The sequence below is a fragment of the Oncorhynchus nerka genome, linkage group LG25 (genome assembly GCF_034236695.1).
Source record: "Oncorhynchus nerka isolate Pitt River linkage group LG25, Oner_Uvic_2.0, whole genome shotgun sequence".
Taxonomy (NCBI): domain Eukaryota; kingdom Metazoa; phylum Chordata; class Actinopteri; order Salmoniformes; family Salmonidae; genus Oncorhynchus; species Oncorhynchus nerka.
Window position 1 is genome coordinate 54,199,694 of NC_088420.1, and position 20,288 is coordinate 54,219,981.

At 42.5% G+C, this 20,288-nt stretch overlaps 1 protein-coding gene across 1 annotated transcript in view; it reads right to left on the reverse strand.

Annotated features, from left to right (window-relative positions):
* Positions 1 to 289: 289 nt before the first annotated feature.
* Positions 290 to 20,288, reverse strand: part of zgc:101566 (Transmembrane protein 263-B-like) — a 57,117-nt gene continuing 37,118 nt past the window's right edge. Inside the window, exon 3 of the mRNA XM_029634894.2 lies at positions 290 to 2,416. Within this exon, the coding sequence (XP_029490754.1) occupies positions 2,136 to 2,416 (281 nt within the window). The 3' untranslated portion in view covers positions 290 to 2,135. The remainder of the gene's footprint in view (positions 2,417 to 20,288) is intronic.

Consider the following 20,288-nt stretch of genomic DNA (forward strand, 5'->3'; position numbering starts at 1 on the left):
GAGTAGAAGGAGAGAATAGTCATCAACACCAGCAGAAGTAGGAAGTCAAGCTTACTGAGATATGAGTCAAGGAAATAGATACTATGTAATACAAAAGCAGACTTTGGAATATTCTGACAAATTTCTCTGCTTTTCCAATACATGTCATTGATTTCCTTGCTATCAGCTGGACCTATAACTGGACACATAACTTCCTCTGAGGGTGAGGTAGAGAGAGGACAGAGGGTCATACATACAGACATAAAGTAGTACCCTCTTTTAGCAACCGAATAAAATGCAACAGTCTGAATTCAAATACAGAGTAGCTTTATTTATAGAATACAGCATCAGTTTTTGCAAAAATAGTTCTATCATAGAGAAAAATCTACTTGGTCTTAAAGGTCCAGGCATACGTCCCAAATTGCACCCTATTCCCTACATAGTGCACTACTTTTGACCAAAGCCCCTATGGGCCCTGGTCAAAAGTGCTGCACTAAATAGGGAAGCGGGTGTAATTTGGAACACACTTCGGGTTATAGTAACAGAGTCCCCAATACATATATTAACTAGCAGAAGTAAGAGACGAGGAAAACAGTAAATAGACAGGACAAGAGGAAAAAGCATCAAATGAAATAGGCAAGACTTGTGATAATAATAAACAGGAAGAAGGGAAAAACGACTACTTGAAGCATGCGGTGCTTAAAGTAAGGGCGTTGAAATACCATGCCAAGAGTGTTCTCTTTCTAGTGAACATTGAAATACAAAAAAAGAACAAAAAAAGAACAAAAAAATAGATTGGTGTACACCTAATGTCTCATCAGAATGGACAGTAATTCAGCACTATGATAACAATGTAAACCATGTGGAAATGAATTAGCCTGTACCCAGATCTGTTTCTGGCATCTTGTCAACTCATTTTCATGCCAAACATATTGGCACCCAGAAGTGAATGGGATTCGTGGAAAGAAAAAGCAGGTTCGTTTTCAACTGGCCCTCATACTCCGGGAATGTCAGTGTGAACTATCAACTATCAGTACTTATCTATCTAATGTGTGTACATTGTACAGGTAGTCACATACATATAGATTTGAGGAAAGTCCATACAAGTGAATGAAATAGCATGAGTCCCACATGGCACCCTATTCCCTATATAGCGCACTACTTTTAAACAAGAGGGCCCTGGTAAAAAGTAATGCACTATAAAGGGAATAGGGTGACATTTGCCATGCAGGCATGAACTATGACCCTTGACCTTACGTACGTGTGTTTCGTTGGTGGTGAAATGGTGCTTCATTTCTTTAAACACCCCAGGACCTCTGCTGATATAAGTAACATGTATACAAAAAGGTGTCTTTCAGGATTTCTTTAGATCCGTTTCTATGCAATAACACGCTTTATTTAACAGGTCTCCAACTAAAAAAAAAAAGAAAATCCCCTCACCTGTTGTACAATAAAATAAAATAAAATCCAAGTTGCAATGGAGTTTCAAGACTGCAAAGTCCCTCTCCTACCTTCTCTATCTGCATCAATAGGATCCACGTACCTTTTATTCACATATCTATTATAATACACACTCTGTACATCTTCACATACACACATATTTTCTGGTGTGTGTTTTCCAATCACTGATGTCAAACTGGTGAAATTAAGCTGTGTAAAAGTACCTTTCACTTTGTTTTCATACTAACGAACGTAAAGATAATAAAACTGGAAGAATTTAAATCAACTCCAGTCTTTGAGAAATGTGTAGATGTGTCCTTGCTGAATCGCTACCAAATTGTTCTTATGCATGACAAACATTGTGCGTGGTCATCATATTATTGTGCCCTTCCCACACCCAGGTCAATCACAAAAACATGAGATCCCTCTCAGAAGTACATCGGCAGTAAGTTCAACCTTCCTATATCGTCACAAATCCCATAAAATTCCCTCTGTAATGGCTGCCTCAGGATAGTATTCTGACTTGAGATCCGCAAGCTTAACTCGGCTTTTCACGCAAGTTTCCCTATTGATGTCGTTGAATGATTTACGTGGAAATCCAAGGTACTTGGGCTTATCTCAACTCTGAATCGTTACCATCAGTAACCAGATGGATCCTATGCACAGCAGACAGATAATGAAGGACGCATAGATTGGGGTGGTAGTTGGGTCTAGGCCTAATCCGACTTATCCTTTTTCTTTGGTGTCACTTTACTGGCTACTGCGGAGCCTACCGCTCCAACTCCTCCCGTCACCACGGAAACGCCCCCTTTGACTAATCCCACGCCGGCGGCCGGCACGCTGGTCACCACCGTCTTGGTGATGTCATAGCTCTTACAGCCCACCCAGGCCACGCCTCCCCATGTCGCGCCGACCGCCCCTCTGGTCATGTTGAAGAGACCGCCGGTCACCCTCCAGATGACCCCCGCCTCAGTCTTAGGGTGGTCCTTCTCGCCGTCTGGAGGGGGGAGGGTTGGGAGAGGGGGGGGGGAATGAGGGAGAGAAAAAAATATGACTATTTATTTATTTATAGATTCATAGTTTGTGTCTAGGTGCCTGAAAGAAAGTGCCAGGTGACACCTTCCCATTAGTCCTCTTCAGGGGTGTTCTATGGCTGTAGATGTTAGAGGAAAACAAAGCAGGTGATCTTTCCAGTCCCCTCAGAGGAACAACGAGGACCACCATACGCCAATCCATCATCCTGCATTTCCAATGCCTATCCTACATAGTCGACAACTTTTGACCAGGCCCCAAAAAGGATCTGGTCAAAAGGAAAGCACTATGAAGGGACTATAGGGTGCCATTTGGGACACAGAGCCTCTCTTTAATAATAGTTCTACCTAGAATACAACATCTCAATACAAAGATTAATGTCAGATATCTGCCACTTACTTACATAAGGAGAATGTTGAATTGGTGTTTGACTGTATCACTCATTATTGTAAATTGTTATTGTCTGACCTAAAGCCTCAGGTCCGCAAATAAGGTCTATTACATGGCCTGACTGATACAAAGCTGATGATGGGGACTTGTGTGGACTAAGAGTTCACTTTAAATCGCTCATATTGTATTAATTTCCTAATTCACATACAGTTGAATTTGGAAGTTTACACACACCTTAGCCAAATACATTTAAACTCAGTTTTTCACAATTCCTGACATTTAATCAAAGTAAAAATTCTCTGTCTTAGGTCAGTTAGGATCACCACTTCATTTTAAGAATGTGAAATGTCAGAATAATAGTAGAGAGAATGATTTATTTCAGCTTTTGTTTCTTTCATCACATTCACAGTGGGTCAGAAGTTTACATACACTCAATTAGCATTTGGTAGCATTGCTTTTAAATTGTTTAACTTGGGTCAAATCTTTCAGGTAGCCTTCCACAATAAGTTGGGTGATATTTGGCTCATTCCTCCTGACAAAGCAGGTGTAACTGAGTCAGGTTTGTAGGCCTCCTTGCTCACACATGCGTTTTCAGTTCTGCCCACAGATTTTCTATGTGATTGAGGTCAGGGCTTTGTGATGGCCACTCCAATACCTTGAGTTTGTTGATTTTGCCACAACTTTGAAAGTATGCTTGGGGTCATTGTCCATTTGGAAGATCCATTTAAAACCAAGCTTTAACTTCCTGACTGATGTCTTGAGATGTTGCTTCAATATATCCACATACATTTCCATCCTCATGATCCCATCTATTTTGTGAAGTGCAGCAGACCCTCCTGCAGCAAAGCACCCTCACAATATGATGCAGCCACTACCGTGCTTCACGGTGGGGATGGTGTTCTTCGGCTTGCAAGCGTCCCCTTTTCTCCTCCAAACATAACGATGGTCATTATGGCCAAACAGTTCTATTTTTGTTTCATCAGACCAGAGGACATTTCTCCAAAAAGTATGATCTTTGTCCCCATGTGCAGTTGCAAACTTTAGTCTGGCCTTTTTATGGCGGTTTTGGAGAAGTGGCTTCTTTCTTGCTGAGCGCCCTTTCGGGTTATGTCAATATAGGACTCGTTTTACTGTGGATATAGACACTTTTGTTCCTGTTTCCTCCAGCATCTTCACAAGGTCCTCTGCTGTTGTTCTGGGATTGATTTGCACTTTTCGCACCAAAGTACGTTCATCCCTAGGAGACAGAACGCGTCTCCTTCCTGAGCGGTATGGTGGCTGCGTGGTCCCATGGTGTTTATACTTTTGTGCAATTGTTTGTACAGATGAACATGGTACCTGCAGGCGTTTGGAAATTGCTCCCAAGGATGAACCAGACCTGTGGAGGTCTACAATTTGTTTTCTGAGCTCTTGGCTGATTTATTTAGATTTTCCCATGATGGCAAGCAAAGAGACACTGAGTTTGAAGGTAGGCCTAAAAAAACATCAACAGGTACACCTCCAATTGAGTCAAATGATGTCAACTAGCCTATCAGAAGCTTCTAAAGCCATGACATAATTTTATGGAATTTTCCAAGCTGTTTAAAGGCACAGTCAACTTACTGTATGTAAACTTCTGAGTTGTGATACAGTGAATTATAAGTGAAATAATCTGTCTGTCAACAATTGTTGTAAAAATACAAATCGTCTGTTCCCAGTTGCAACACTCACTACCGAGTTCCAAACTGCCTCCGAAAGCAACGTCAGTACAATAACTGTTCGTCAGGAGCTTCGTGAAATCGGTTCCCATGGCCGAGCAGCCACACACAAGCCCAAGATCACCATGCGCAATGCCAAGCGTCAGCTGGAATGGTGTAAAGCTTGCTGCCATTGGACTCCGGAGCAGTGGAAATGTGTTCTCTGAAGTGATGAATCACGCTTCACCATCTGGCAGTCTGACGGACAAATCTGGGTTTGGTGAATGCCAGGAGAACGCTATCTGCCCCAATGCATTGTGCCAACTGTAAAGTTTGGAGGAGGAGGAGGAATAATGGTCTGGGGCTGTTTTTCATGGTTCAGGCTAGGCCCCCCCTAGGGAAATCTTAACGTTAAAGCATACAATGACATTCTAGACAATTCTGTGCTTCTAACTTTGTAGCTGCAGTTTTAGGAAGGCCCTTTCCTGTTTCAGCATGACAATGCTCCCATGCACAAAGCGAGGTCCATAAAGAAATGGTGTGGAAGAACTTGACTGGCCTGCAGAAAGCACTGACCTGAATTGGAATGCCGACTGCGAGCCAGGCCTAAAATTGCCCAGCATCAGCGCCAGACCTCACTAATGCTCGTGGCTGAATGGAAGCAAGTCCCTGCAGCAATGTTCCAATATATAGTGGAAAGTCTTCCCAGAAAAGTGGAGGCTGTAATAGCAGCAAAGGGGGGACCAACTCCATATTAATGCCCGCCCATGATTTTGGAATGAGACATCCGACGAACAGGTGTCCACATACTTTTGGCTTATGCCGTGTATATTACAATATACAGGTCACTGCCAAAATAAAGGAAACACCAACATAAAGTCTCTTAAAAAGGATTTGGGCCACCACAAGCTCCCAGAACAACTTAAATGTGCCTTGGCATAGATTCTACAAGTGTCTGGAGGGATGTGACACCATTCTTTTCCAAGAAATTCCATAATTTGGTGTTTTGTTGATGGTGGTGGAAAACGCTGTCTCAGGCGACACTACTGCATCTCCCATAAGTGTTCAACTGGGTTAAGATCTTGTTGCACGCACGCACACAGAGAATGAAAATATAAACGCAACATGTAAAGTGTTGGTCCTATGTTTCATGAGATGAAATAAAAGGTCCCAGAAATGTTCCATACGCACAAAAAGCTTATTTCTCTAACATTTTGTGCACAATTTTTTTTAAATCCCTGTGAGCATTACTCCTTTGCCAAGATAATTCATCCACCTGAACGGTGTGGCATGTTAAGAAGCTGATTAAACAGCATGATCATTAGACAGGTGCACCTTGTGCTGGGGACAATAAAAGGACACTCTAAAATGTGCAGTTTTGTCACACATCACAATGCGACAAATGTCTCAAGTTTTGAGGGAGCATGTAATTGGCATGCTGACTGCAGCAATGTCCACTAGAGTTGTTGTAAGATAATTGAATGTTCATTTCTTTACCATAAGCAGCATAACAACGTCATTTTAAAGAATTTGGCAGTACGTTCAACCGGCCTCACCACCGCAGACCACGTGTAACCACGCCAGCTCAGGACCTCCACATCTGGTTTCTTCACCCGCAGAATCGTCTAAGACCAGCCACCCGGACAGCTGATGAAACTGAGGAGTGTTTCTGTCTGTAAAAAATCCCTTTTTGCGGGGAAAGACGCATTCTGATTGGCTGAGCCCCTTCCCAGTCATGTGAAATCCATAGATTAGGGCCTAATGAATTTCAATTGACTGATTTCCTTATATGATCTGTCACTTACTAAAATTGTTGAAATTGTTGCATGTACATTTTTTGTCCAGTATATATATAAAAAAAAGTCCTGAACACTTGTACTTGACCCCCCACCCCCCCCCTTCTAGCTCTGACTTTTCTGATTGCTACTTTATTTCTGAAAGGTGGACCATGCCTGGGATATGTGGTCGTCCGACCTAGCTATCTTAAGATGAATGCACTAACTGTCATTCTGGATAAGAGCATCTGCTAAAATGTCAAATGTAAAACATGTGAGTATCGTGACAATATCGTATTGTGAGGTCCCTGGCAATTCCCAGCCCTTAAATACAACTATATACACTTTATTGAAGCTGTCATCCACCACAAGCCTGTTGGTATAAAACGCTTATTAGTGGAAACTTGGCTTTACAGCCCGGGGAAAATAAAAGGCACCTATAAAATGGGTAATGGTGTTGTTGGTCTATGTAAGGTCTGTGGCTGTAGTGAATCACAATGCATGTCCATGGTTGTTGCCACTGCTTACAGATGACTGAGTCATAGGCTAAGGCTTTAAAATGTGGCATAAAATGTGGACAGAAAAAGCTTTTTAAAAGTAACTTTGTAGGAGAGAGAGAGAGACCTTTCCCTCCCCACATACCCCCACAGAAACAACTATGACAAAGTGAAAAACAAAAACGGAGTACATCTCGTGAAGCTCTGTCGAACACTGGGTCTGTACATAGTCAATGGTAGGCTGAGAGGGGACTCTTTTGGTAGGTACACCTACAGCTCATCCCTTGGCAGCAGCAACTACTTCCTCACCGACCTAAACCCAGAGTCTCTCAGAGCCTTCACAGTAAGCCCACTAACACCTCTCTCAGACCACAGTAAAATCAGTGTATCTGAAAAGAGCAGAACCCAACCATGAAGCATCACGGCCCAATAAATTACATGGTACAAAACAGGCCTATAGATGGAGTGCAAACAGTACAGACATCTACCAAAAAGCAATTAGTAGCCAAAAAATACAATCTCTCCTGGACAACTTTTTAGCCTTAACATTCTCCTACAGCAATGAAGGTGTCAATTTAGCCGTTTGGAACATAAACTTTATATTTGACAAATTAGCCTCCTTGGCTAATCTCAAGAAGCATAAGAGCAAACCAGAAATAACAGATAATGAAAAATGGTTTGATAATGATTGCAAAAATCTAAGAAAGTAATTGAGAAATATATCTATTCAAAAATACAGAGAACCAGACAACAAAAATATACGGCTTCAATTTGGGGAAACACTGAAGCAATACAAACACACCCTAAGAACAAAAAAGGAACAGCACATTAGAAATCAGCTGGATGGAATTGAGGAATCCATAGAATCAAACCACTTCTGGGAGAATTGGAATAAATTAAACAAACCTCATGAGGAATTGGCTATCCAAAATGGGGATTTGTGGAGAAATAACTTTGCAAACCTCTACAGCAATATAACAAAGAGCCCAGAACAAAAAGATATACAAGAAAAATGACAAATCCTTGAATCAGCAGTCAAAGACTATCAGAATAGTTACTAGTTACTTCCGGCGCCGACAGAGATGGCCGCCTCGCTTCGCGTTCCTAGGAAACTATGCAGTTTTTAGTTTTTTTTACGTGTTATTTCTTACATTGGTACCCCAGGTCATCTTAGGTTTCATTACATACAGTCGAGAAGAACTACTGAATATAAGAGCAGCGTCAACTCACCATCAGTACGACCAAGAATATGACTTTCGCGAAGCGGATCCGGTGTTCAGCCTTTCACCCAGGACAACGGAATGGATCCCAGCCGGCGACCCAAAAAAACGACTTCGTAAAAGAGGGAAACGAAGCAGTCTTCTGGTCAGACTCCGGAGACGGGCACATCGTGCACCACTCCCCAGTATACTTCTCGCCAATGTCCAGTCTCTTGACAACAAGGTTGATGAAATCCGAGCAAGGGTAGCATTCCAGAGGGACATCAGAGACTGTAACGTTCTTTGCTTCACGGAAACATGGCTCACTGGAGAGACGCTATCGGAGTCGGTGCAGCCAGCTGGTTTCTCCACGCATCGCGCCGACAAAAACAAACACCTTTCTGGTAAGAAGGGGGGCGGGGGCGTATGCCTTATGGCTAACGAGACGTGGTGTAGTCACAAAAACATACAGGAACTCAAGTCCTTCTGTTCACCTGATTTAGAATTCCTCACAATCAAATGTTGACCGCATTATCTACCAAGGGAATTCTCTTCGATTATAATCACAGCCGTATATATTCCCCCCCAAGCAGACACATCGATGGCTCTGAACAAACTTTATTTGACTCTTTGCAAACTGGAATCCATACATCCTGAGGCTGCATTCATTGTAGCTGGGGATTTTAACAAGGCTAATCTGAAAACAAGACTCCCTAAATTGTATCAGCATATCGATTGCGCAACCAGGGCTGGCAAAACCTTGGATCATTGCTATTCTAACTTCCGCGACGCATATAAGGCCCTGCCCCGCCCTCCTTTCAGAAAAGCTGACCACGACTCCATTTTGTTGATCCCTGCCTACAGACAGAAACTAAAACAAGAAGCTCCCACGCTGAGGTCTGTCCAACGCTGGTCCGACCAATCTGATTCCACACTCCAAGACTGCTTCCATCACGTGGACTGGGATATGTTTCGTATTGCGTCAGACAACAACATTGACGAATACACTGATTCGGTATGCGAGTTCATTAGAACGTGCGTTGAAGATGTTGTTCCCATAGCAATGATTAAAACATTCCCAAACCAGAAACCGTGGATTGATGGCAGCATTCGCGTGAAACTGAAAGCGCGAACCACTGCTTTTAATTAGGGCAAGGTGACCGGAAATATGGCCGAATACAAACAGTGTAGCTATTCCCTCCGCAAGGCAATCAAACAAGCTAAGCGTCAATATAGAGACAAAGTAGAATCTCAATTCAACGGCTCAGACACAAGAGGTATGTGGCAGGGTCTACAGTCAATCACGGATGACAAAAAGAAAACCAGCCCCGTCACGGACCAGGATGTCTTGCTCCCAGGCAGACTAAATCACTTTTTTGCCCGCTTTGAGGACAATACAGTGCCACTGACACGGCCTGCAACCAAAACATGCGGCCTCTCCTTCACTGCAGCCGAGGTGAGTAAAACATTTAAACGTGTTAACCCTCGCAAGGCTGCAGGCCCAGACGGCATCCCCAGCCGCGCCTTTAGAGCATGCGCAGACCAGCTGGCTGGTGTGTTTACGGACATATTCAATCAATCCCTATCCCAGTCTGCAGTTCCCACATGCTTCAAGAGGGCCACCATTGTTCCTGTTCCCAAGAAAGCTAAGGTAACTGAGCTAAACGACTACCGCCCCGTAGCACTTACTTCCGTCATCATGAAGTGCTTTGAGAGACTAGTCAAGGACCATATCACCTCCACCCTACCTGACACCCTAGATCCACTCCAATTTGCTTACCGCCCAAATAGGTCCACAGACGATGCAATCTCAACCACACTGCACACTGCCCTAACCCATCTGGATAAGAGGAATACCTACGTGAGAATGCTGTTCATCGACTACAGCTCGGCATTTAACACCATAGTACCCTCCAAGCTCGTCATCAAGCTCGAGACCCTGGGTCTTGACCCCGCCCTGTGCAACTGGGTACTGGACTTCCTGACGGGCCGCCCCCAGGTGGTGAGGGTAGGCAACAACATCTCCACCCCGCTGATCCTCAACACTGGGGCCCCACAAGGGTGCGTTCTGAGCCCTCTCCTGTACTCCCTGTTCACCCACGACTGCGTGGCCATGCTCGCCTCCAACTCAATCATCAAGTTTGCGGACGACACAACAGTGGTAGGCTTGATTACCAACAACGACGAGACGGCCTACAGGGAGGAGGTGAGGGCCCTCGGAGTGTGGTGTCAGGAAAATAACCTCACACTCAACGTCAACAAAACTAAGGAGATGATTGTGGACTTCAGGAAACAGCAGAGGGAACACCCCCCTATCCACATCGATGGAACAGTAGTGGAGAGGGTAGCAAGTTTAAGTTCCCCGGCATACACATCACAGCCAAACTGAATTGGTCCACCCACACAGACAGCATCGTGAAGAAGGCGCAGCAGCGCCTCTTCAACCTCAGGAGGCTAAAGAAATTTGGCTTGTCACCAAAAGCACTCACAAACTTCTACAGATGCACAATCGAGAGCATCCTGGCGGGCTGTATCACCGCCTGGTACGGCAACTGATCCGCCCACAACCGTAAGGCTCTCCAGAGGGTAGTGAGGTCTGTACAACGCATCACCGGGGGCAAACTACCTGCCCTCCAGGACACCTACACCACCCGATGTTACAGGAAGGCCATAAAGATCATCAAGGACAACAACCACCCGAGCCACTGCCTGTTCACCCCGCTATCATCCAGAAGGCGAGGTCAGTACAGGTGCATCAAAGCTGGGACCGAGAGACTGAAAAACAGCTTCTATCTCAAGGCCATCAGACTGTTAAACAGCCACCACTAACATTGATTGGCTGCTGCCAGCACACTGACTCAACTCCAGCCACTTTAATAATGGGAATTGATGGGAAATTATGTAAAATATATCACTAGCCACTTTAAACAATGCTACCTAATATAATGTTTACATACCCTACATTATTCATCTCATATGTATACGTATATACTGTACTCTATATCATCTACTGCATCTTTATGTAATACATGTATCACTAGCCACTTTAACTATGCCACTTTGTTTACATACTCATCTCATATGTATATACTGTACTCGATACCATCTACTGTATCTTGCCTATGCCGCTCTGTACCATCACTCATTCATATATCTTTATGTACATATTCTTTATCCCCCTACACTTGTGTGTATAAGACAGTAGTTTTGGAATTGTTAGTTAGATTACTTGTTGGTTATTACTGCATTGTTGGAACTAGAAGCACAAGGATTTCGCTACACTCGCATTAATATCTGCTAACCATGTATATGTGACAAATAAAATTTGATTTGATTTGATTTGAGAATCCTGTGGATACCCCAATTACAGAATAATAATTATTGGAAAAACTAACCCAAAAAGGCCTGTGTTGCTGTTGGTATTTTTAAATGAAATCAAATATACAGACAAATTCAAATTGGCTATACTCAAACTCTTCAACATTATCCTCACTGCAGGTATTTTCCCCGATATTTGGAACCAGGGATTGATCACACCAATCTATAAAAATGTAGACAAATTTGACCCCAAATAATAAGGAATTTGCGTTAACATCAACATGGGAAAAATTCTCTGCAATATTATAAATAGCAGACTACATCATTTCCTTGACGAACACAACGTCCCGAGCAAGAATCCAGATTGGATTTTTTTTAAATTATCGTACAACAGACCACATTTACACCCTCCACACTTTAATTGATAAACAAGTAAACCAAAACAAAGGCAAAATCTACTCGTGTTTTGTATATTTCAAGAAAGCATTTGATTCAATTTGGCACAAAGGTCTTTTTTATAAACTAAAAGAAAGTGGTATTGTAGAGAAAACATATGATTTTATTAAATCAATGTACACTAATAACAAATGTGCGGTTAAAATTGGCAACAAGCAAACAGACTTCTTCTCTCAGGGACGGGGAGTGAAACAGGGCTGCCCAATAAGTCCAACACTATTTAACATCTACATTAATGAATTGGCAAAAACATTAGAAGAATCGGCAGCACCTGGTTTCACCCTACATAACACTGAAATCAAGTGTTTGCTGTACGCAGATGACCTGGTGCAGCACCTAGATCGTCTTCACAGGTTCTGTCAGACCTGGGCTCTGACCGTTAACCTAAAAAAAACGAATATAATGATATTCCAAAAAAGGTCCGGAAATAAGGATGACAAATATAAATTCTATTTGGACACAGTTCTATTAGAACACACCAAAAACTACACATATCTAGGACTAAATATCATCAACACAAGCTGTGAATAAGATGAGAGACAAAGCAAGAGCATTCCATGCCATTAAAAGGAACATCAAAATCGAAATACCAATTAGAATCTGGCTCAAAAGGTTTCAATCAGTTATAGAACCAATTGCTCTATATGGCAGTGAAGGTCCAGTCTCTAATAATGAATTTACCAAATGGGACAAACATCCAATCGAAATACTGCATGCAGAGTTTTGCAAGACTGTATTGCAAGTGCAAAGAAAAACTCAAAATAACACATGTAGAGCAGAATTGGGCCAACACCCCCTCCTCATTCAAATAGAAAAAAGAGTCATCAAATTTTACAACCATCTAAAAACAAGTGACCCCAAAACATTCCATCACACAGCTCTACCATGTCAAGAGATGAAACAAGAGAAGAGTCCCCTCAGCCAGCTGGTTCTGAGGCTCAGTTCACCAACTCAAACCAACCCCATAGAGCCTCAGGACAGCACTCAGAAAATCTGGCCCAACCAAATCATCACAAAACAAAAAGAAAAATATATCACCTATTGGAAAGACAACAAAAAAATTGAAGTAAACTTCAATGCTATTTGGCTCTAAACAGACAGTACATGGTGGCAGACTATCTGACCACTGTGACTGATAGAAAACTGAGGAAAACATTGACTAGGTACAGACTCAGTGAGCACAGTCTGGCTATAGAGACCGGTCGTCACAGACAAACCTGGCTGCCCAGAGAGCACAGTCTGGCTATAGAGGCCGGTCGTCACAGACAAACCTGGCTGCCCAGAGAGCACAGTCTGGCTATAGAGACCGGTCGTCACAGACAAACCTGGCTGCCCAGAGAGCACAGTCTGGCTATAGAGGCCGGTCGTCACAGACAAACCTGGCTGCCCAGAGAGCACAGTCTGGCTATAGAGGCCGGTCGTCACAGACAAACCTGGCTGCCCAGAGAGCACAGTCTGGCTATAGAGGCCGGTCGTCACAGACAAACCTGGCTGCCCAGAGAGCACAGTCTGGCTATAGAGGCCGGTCATCACAGACAAACCTGGCTGCCCAGAGAGGACAGGCTGTGCTCACTCTGCTCCAGGGGAAAGGTAGAGACAGAGCTGCATTTCCTATTGCACTGTGACAAATACTCAGACCTAAAAGAATATTTATTTCCCAAAATTATAATTCAATCCAAAGAATTTGAAACGATAAAAGATGAAGAAAAAAAATCAAATACCTGTATTTATTAGGTGAAAAGCCAAAATGTGCTGTTTTGGCAGCTGTCCTGCCACAACCTCAGGGACAGCCAGTGAAAAGTGCAAAGTAATGTCGATAATATTTTCCATTTTGTTTTGTTTTGTCTTTCATATGTCTTCTCAGTCATGTTGACACTGGTCCACTACCATTGCTTTAATGTATTGTTGTTCTCATTAATATTGTTGTTGTAGTTGTTGTTAATGGTAATCCCATGTCCACTACTACTATTATTATTGCTGTTGGTCCCACCATTTATTTATATATAAATATATATATATTTTATATTTAAATATTATTTTTTATTTTTCGATATGTATACATTGGCAATGTAAGTAAGTAATAATGAACTTGCCATGTCAATAAAGTCAATTGAATTGAAAGAGAGAGAGAGAGCGAGCTTTGGCAATGTGTACATTTTAACGTCATGCTAATAATATATAGAAATTGGGGGAAAAGTACCATGCTAATTAATGTCTCCAGTGTTTAGTGAAGTCACATTCATTTCCTGATTAATACATCTTCATTTTTGGGTAAATCCAGCCCATTTACTTCATTGTACAGTAAAAAAAGGCCTTTGCAGCCCATCACCTACTTCCTAGCACAGATATAATGTACCACTTCACCCTGGGTGATAAAGTACCCCCTATCCCGTCCTTGCATGATTTGACACAGTGATGTATATTCTCCCGTCTCAATCCAAGCATAACATTGAGGTGACAGAACTGTATGTCTTTCAGCCCCCCATTCCCCCTCCCACCCCCCTTTGGCTTGACAAACATGAATTCCCTAATGTCGTAGCTAGCGAGGAGTGAGTGGTGAGCTTTTCACGTCATTCCTTTTTACACTAACGACATGACTTTATAGAACGATTAGCCCTTCTGCTCCTCAAGGCGCCACCACTAGGCTATCGGACCCACCCCTATCTGACTGAGAACATGAACATTATACACGCAGGTTCCTTCACTTCTCTGCTAAAAAAAGCTGCATAGGACAAACAGGCCCCTGTTCAAACTGTTGTAACAGTAAAATAAAGAAAGTGAAGTAGCCTTACTGTTCAATAACTACCTGGAATACTATTCAACAGTTAATAAACCACATTTCCAGTAGCTTCCTATCTGCATTAGGTACAGATATAAAACCAACTGCGTATTAATGTGTAGGCACGCCAACAAATTCTCTTTCCCAGGCTGTGCCAAGTGTGTTGGCAGAGCCGTTACCATATGCTATTTATAGACGTCTTCATCTGTGGCTGAAAGAAGCCTATCCGTGCACCCCCTGCTGTACACACGGTCATTCTCTTCACCACGTCAACCTGCACCTCTGGATAGTGGAAGGTCTGTCATAGCCCTTCATTCACATGGCCCGAGTCAAAAGTTGTGCACTACTATATAGGGAACGGAGTGTCATTTGGGAGGTGTGCCCTAGATCTCCTTATGCTGTCTAATCCTCAAACGTAGAGGCTTCTCATTAACAATAACGGAGGCCAAGACACACTAACACAAACTGTCACTAACGCCCGGTGTTATCACATCCCTGAGGGGTGAGATATAGTAGAATGTCACAACCTTACACTTCCTAAGCAACACCCTAACGTTCTACATCATTAAGAGTAGGCCTACCAGGAATTCTGCCTGGGTATGAACTCCCTGGAGATGTACAGTGCCTTCAGAAAATATTTAGGACCTCCACATCTTTTTTCCCCCACATTTTGTTACGTTACAGCCTTAATCTAAAACGGATTAAATAGACACAATACACACACACACAATACAACAGAAAAACAGAAAGACCTTATTTACGTAAGTATTTAGACCCTTTGCTATGAGACTCGAAATTGAGCTCGGATGAATACCGTTCCCATTGATTATCCTTGAGATGTTTCAACAACTTGGAGTCCACATGTGTTAAATTCAATTGATTGGACATGATTTGGAAAGGCACACATTTGTCTATAAAAGGTCCCACAGTTGACAGTGCATGTCAGAGCAAATACCTAGCCATGACGTCGAAGGAATTAAAAAAATAATAATAATTCGCCAAAATGTCTAAAAATCTGTTTTTGCTTTGTCATTATGGGGTATTGTGTGTAAATTGAGGGAAAACTTTACAGTACACTGCTATAAAAAAATTATAAAACAATTCTGTTATGTTGGGCACCTACTGACCAAAAATATTTGTTATGATATTTTGATAAAATAAAGGTTTAAGGAAATACAGGAAGACACCACATTACTACAAGACAAAACAGCTCAATCAAGCCTGATGGTCTTGTAAGTATAAAAGCAAAGCTTGCTTTCACATCATTTAAAAAAGCATGAAAAGGTTGCATAATGGTCATTCTGTAGGGTGTGAAGAATCCAATACCTTGCTCTTCTAAGAGTATAAATTATAAACTGTTTGAGAAGGCAAACAGCCGAAGCAACCTGCCTACACATAGTCTAAGATACAATACCAACATAGCTACTGGTGTAGTTCAAAGCTGTGTGCTGGAAAACCTTGGTAGAGCATGGGTGGAATAGGTATTGCTGTGCTCATGTGAATTTCCTTTATTTCTCGGCTTCAGACCAACGCGTAGTTTCCCTTACCGCCGTGTTTTGTTTTGAATAATAACAGTATGCATTTTTATGGAAGAATTTCAAATGTAATTAGAGGTAATCACAATAAGCGTATCCTTTCCCAGAAGTCACTTTAAGCAGGCCCACACACAATCATTGTACAGTATTGTACAGTAAAACCCTTAAATCAGACCCCCCAAAAAAGTCAAAAGCAGTGTTGATTTTTTTATTCCACAATTGTGCAAGTATTGTGGAGTGCACACAGCGACTTTTAAGAAATACGCTAAAAGGCACAGAGACACACGATAGAACTAAGAATATCATGCCTTTGAGCCTCTGAGCTTTTGAAGAACAGCTGTGGTACTGCTCCCTGAGGAACCCAATAAGCCCGCATCCTTGTGTTCAACTGGGAAGAGGGCAAGGGACTTTAAAGTGTCTGAAACGGCACCCTATTCCTGTGCATGCTTGCAACTTCAGGATCAAAGGAGAATCCGGCCAGTGAGGGTTTGAAGGTCCTTCTATGGAGGCGGCTGAGGCAGTGCTCTGGCCCCTATGGATAGCCGTGCTCAATACAACCCGATTATGCACCACAGCAGTAGGCGATCTCTTCTTACTTACTTTTATTTACTCAAGGGAGCCCAATTGAGACCAATGTCTTATTTGCAATGGTTCCCAGAGGGAGAAAAAAAAAAATCATCAACACAACAACAAAAAAGATAAACACTACAAGACCGTTATAAATACATTACATCATGCTATTACAATAAGTTACTGTATAATAGTCAATTGAAACAATTGCAAAAACACATTTTACAACAGAGTTTTAAACTACCTGATGGGCACCAGGGAATGTGTCATTTGTTTTGTAAGGTATTCCATAACTGAGGTGCGTTAAAACTAAAGGTGGAGTTACCAAACTTAACCAACCCTGCAAACAAGTTTGGTATCTCATATTTTTATATTTCAACAGGGAAGGGAGGTATGTTGGAAGTTTGTGGAGCAGAGCTTTGTGAACAAGAAGTGAGTAATGAAGTGATCTATGGGACTTTAGAGAGGTCCAGCCAACCTGATATAGGATGCAGTGATGAGAATTGAAACTGTCACCTGTAATAAAGCAAAGGGCACTACGGTAGATGGTAACCAATGGTTTAAGAGTAGTAGCTACTATATGTGACTCGTTTCAGGAAACTAGGCATATGTCAAGCATCACTACTTCACAGGAGAGCCATTTGAACGTAAACTTTCTTCAATCAAAATGTGTGTTTTTTTGGCAGAAATCCCTTCCAAAAAATGTGAACTTTCATGTACCTTAATAACAAATTTGTATGCGATCTGTAAATACGAATAAAATTGTTAAATTACGAGCCAGGTTGGTTTAGCCACCGAAAAAGGCAGGAACCTTCCCGCTAGCCATGATTGGCTGAGATAATGGGTGGGCTGGACATGCTGAGAGATGAGAATTGCTCCACTTTCTGGGGTTTTGAAACCAGTGGAATGCCCGATGGAATTAGAGTATGATAGCTAAGGAGAGGGAGAAAATTATGGCGTTTGATTACAAATATGCAAATATGCAGAGAGAAAAAGGTTACTTGGCTTGTTGTGGCGTGCCGGGTGCCTGCAGGTTGACTTCGGTCGTCAGTTGAACAGTGTTTCCTCCGACACATTGGTGCAGCTGGTTGACGGCTTAAGCGGGCGGGCGTTAACCTTTTCACACGTACCAACAAACGGATGTGATTCATCTACAGTGGTCCCTGGAGCGTATGCTCAAACCGGTGGGATTAGAGCGCTTATTTAGAAGTCCAGTTTCGATTGACGCAACAATCAGCTTTGAGCTGGCTACACTGTTTTTTTTTTCACAGAAACATTTTGCACAAACGCAGTCCTTACAAAGTTATGTCCAGAATGTGGCCAGTTTATTTTTGGGTGCAATGTTCAGACATTCACAGCTTGTAAAATAATAATCACATTGTTCCTCAACTGCATTTTCTCGCTCCGAGTCTCTACTTTTATCTAATGTCAAAAACAACATTTCAAATGTTGCAACATAAGACTGAATCAAGCCGATCGGTCACATATAACATACACAGGGTTTCAACTCGGAACCAACCCACTAATTCTACACAGCATCCTTTCCATCCTCTGCAGTGAGAATGTGAGATACATCAAATCTAGGCCTATATACCATCCATAGGACCGAATTTCATTGACCGATAATAAACCAAGCTGCTGATGGAGCCAAATATTCCCTCACTGCCTGTGTGCTGGAACAACCTCTAAAACCATCCTTTGACTGTGTCCTAAATGGCACCATATTCCCTGCATAGTGCACTACTTTTGACCAGAGCCCTATGGTAGTGTAGTGTACTATATAGTGCAGGGTTATTAAACTCTTACCCTATGAGGTCTGAAGCCTGCTGTTCTACTGTTCTGCCTGATAATTAATTGCACCCACCTGGTGTCTCAGGTCTAAATCAGTCCCTGGATAGAGGGGAACCATTTCTTTAAAAGCAGTGAACTGGCTTTGAGGTCCAGAGTTGAATTTGAGGGATGTAGGGAATAGGGTGCCATTTAGGACACATCATTGTCTCTTCTTAGTAAGGAGCTCCTCTCAGGGGGCCAGTATATTGCAGAGGTAAGGTATGCCTACCATAATGCTTGCCATAAATAATAATCCCATAAAACAAAAAGACAAATGGCTCCCTCCCAAATTGTAACCTCTTCCCTATGTAGTGGACTTCCTTTGACCAGGGCTCCAATCAAAAGTAGTGCACTGTATAGGGTAAAGGGTACTATTTAGGACAATGACAATAAACCCGTTGAGGGTATAATATCTGCATGGCAGTTAAACTCTAACAGGGGAGGAAGCTATAGCAGCCTGCAGGCTAATTCAGCCTCTGCTGAGTATCAGCGAAAAGGGCAGCGTGCCAAACGGCACCCTATAATAGCATTCCCTATATAGCCCCATAGTTTCTGGTAAAAAAAATAGGGTCCCATTTGGGATGAGGAGGAAGAGGATCTAGACTGCAGCATGTAGATACTGCAGTGTGGAGACTACCAAGTCTCAGATGGACCATTACAGGCACGCACACACACACTAGACCATTAGAGACTAGCTTTAATGTGCACTGATAAGCATACAGGGAACTGCTGCTCGTGGCATGGCATCATCTCTCTCCTTGTGTGTGTGTGTGTGTGTGTGTGTGTGTGTGTGTGTGTGTGTGTGTGTGTGTGTGTGTGTGAGAATGTTACATGGGACCCTGGTGGATAAGAAGCCCAGGAGACCTCTACTGTACAGTATATAGATCCTCACTCAGCCCTTACCTTGGCCTCCACCCTAGTAATAGACTGTTCCCTCTGCTACCGGACGGCAAGCGGTACCAGAGCACCAAGTCTAGGTCCAAGAGGATTCTAAACAGCTTCTGCCCCCCTTTTACGCCGCTGCTACTCTCTGTTATTATCTATGCATAGTCACTTTAATAACTCTACCTACATGTACATATTACCTCAATTACCTCGACTAACCGGTGCCCCCGCACATTGACTCTGTACCGGTACCCCCTGTATGTAGTCTCACTATTGTTATTTTACTGCTGCTCTTTAACTACTACTTGTTACTTTTATTTCTTATTCTTATTCGTATATTTTAAACTGTATTGTTGGTTAGGGGCTTGTATTAAGCATTTCACTGTAAGGTTGCATTCGGCGCATGTGACTAATACAATTTGATTTGATTTGATTAAGCACCTCATAACATCTTAATGGGAATCCCAGGCCTGCTCCTAAGTGATTACACAACCAAGAACTGCATGCATGCTGCTATAACAGACACGATCTATCTACCTGGTCCCAGATATTTGTGGTCTGTTTTGGCCAACAGTGTTTTGGGGTGACAATGACAATAGGAGACAAGGTTATATACTGAGTAGGGCTGGGAATGGCCAGGGACTTCACAATACAATATTATCACGATACGTAGGTGCTAGTATGATATGATGTCCCAAACATATTGCTCACTCTAGTCTGCTGAAGTGTCGACAAGACCGAGCTATAATAACGAGACTTGATCAGTAGTGGAAATATAGGGACAAAGGACAAATACTGGAGTTTTGGTGCAGGTACAGACACCAAGTGCAAGAACAATATTGTGCTATTGTCAAAATGATATCATATATCATCAAGAATAATATCCCAATATGTAACAATCGATCCCCCCCATCACTAACATAGCAG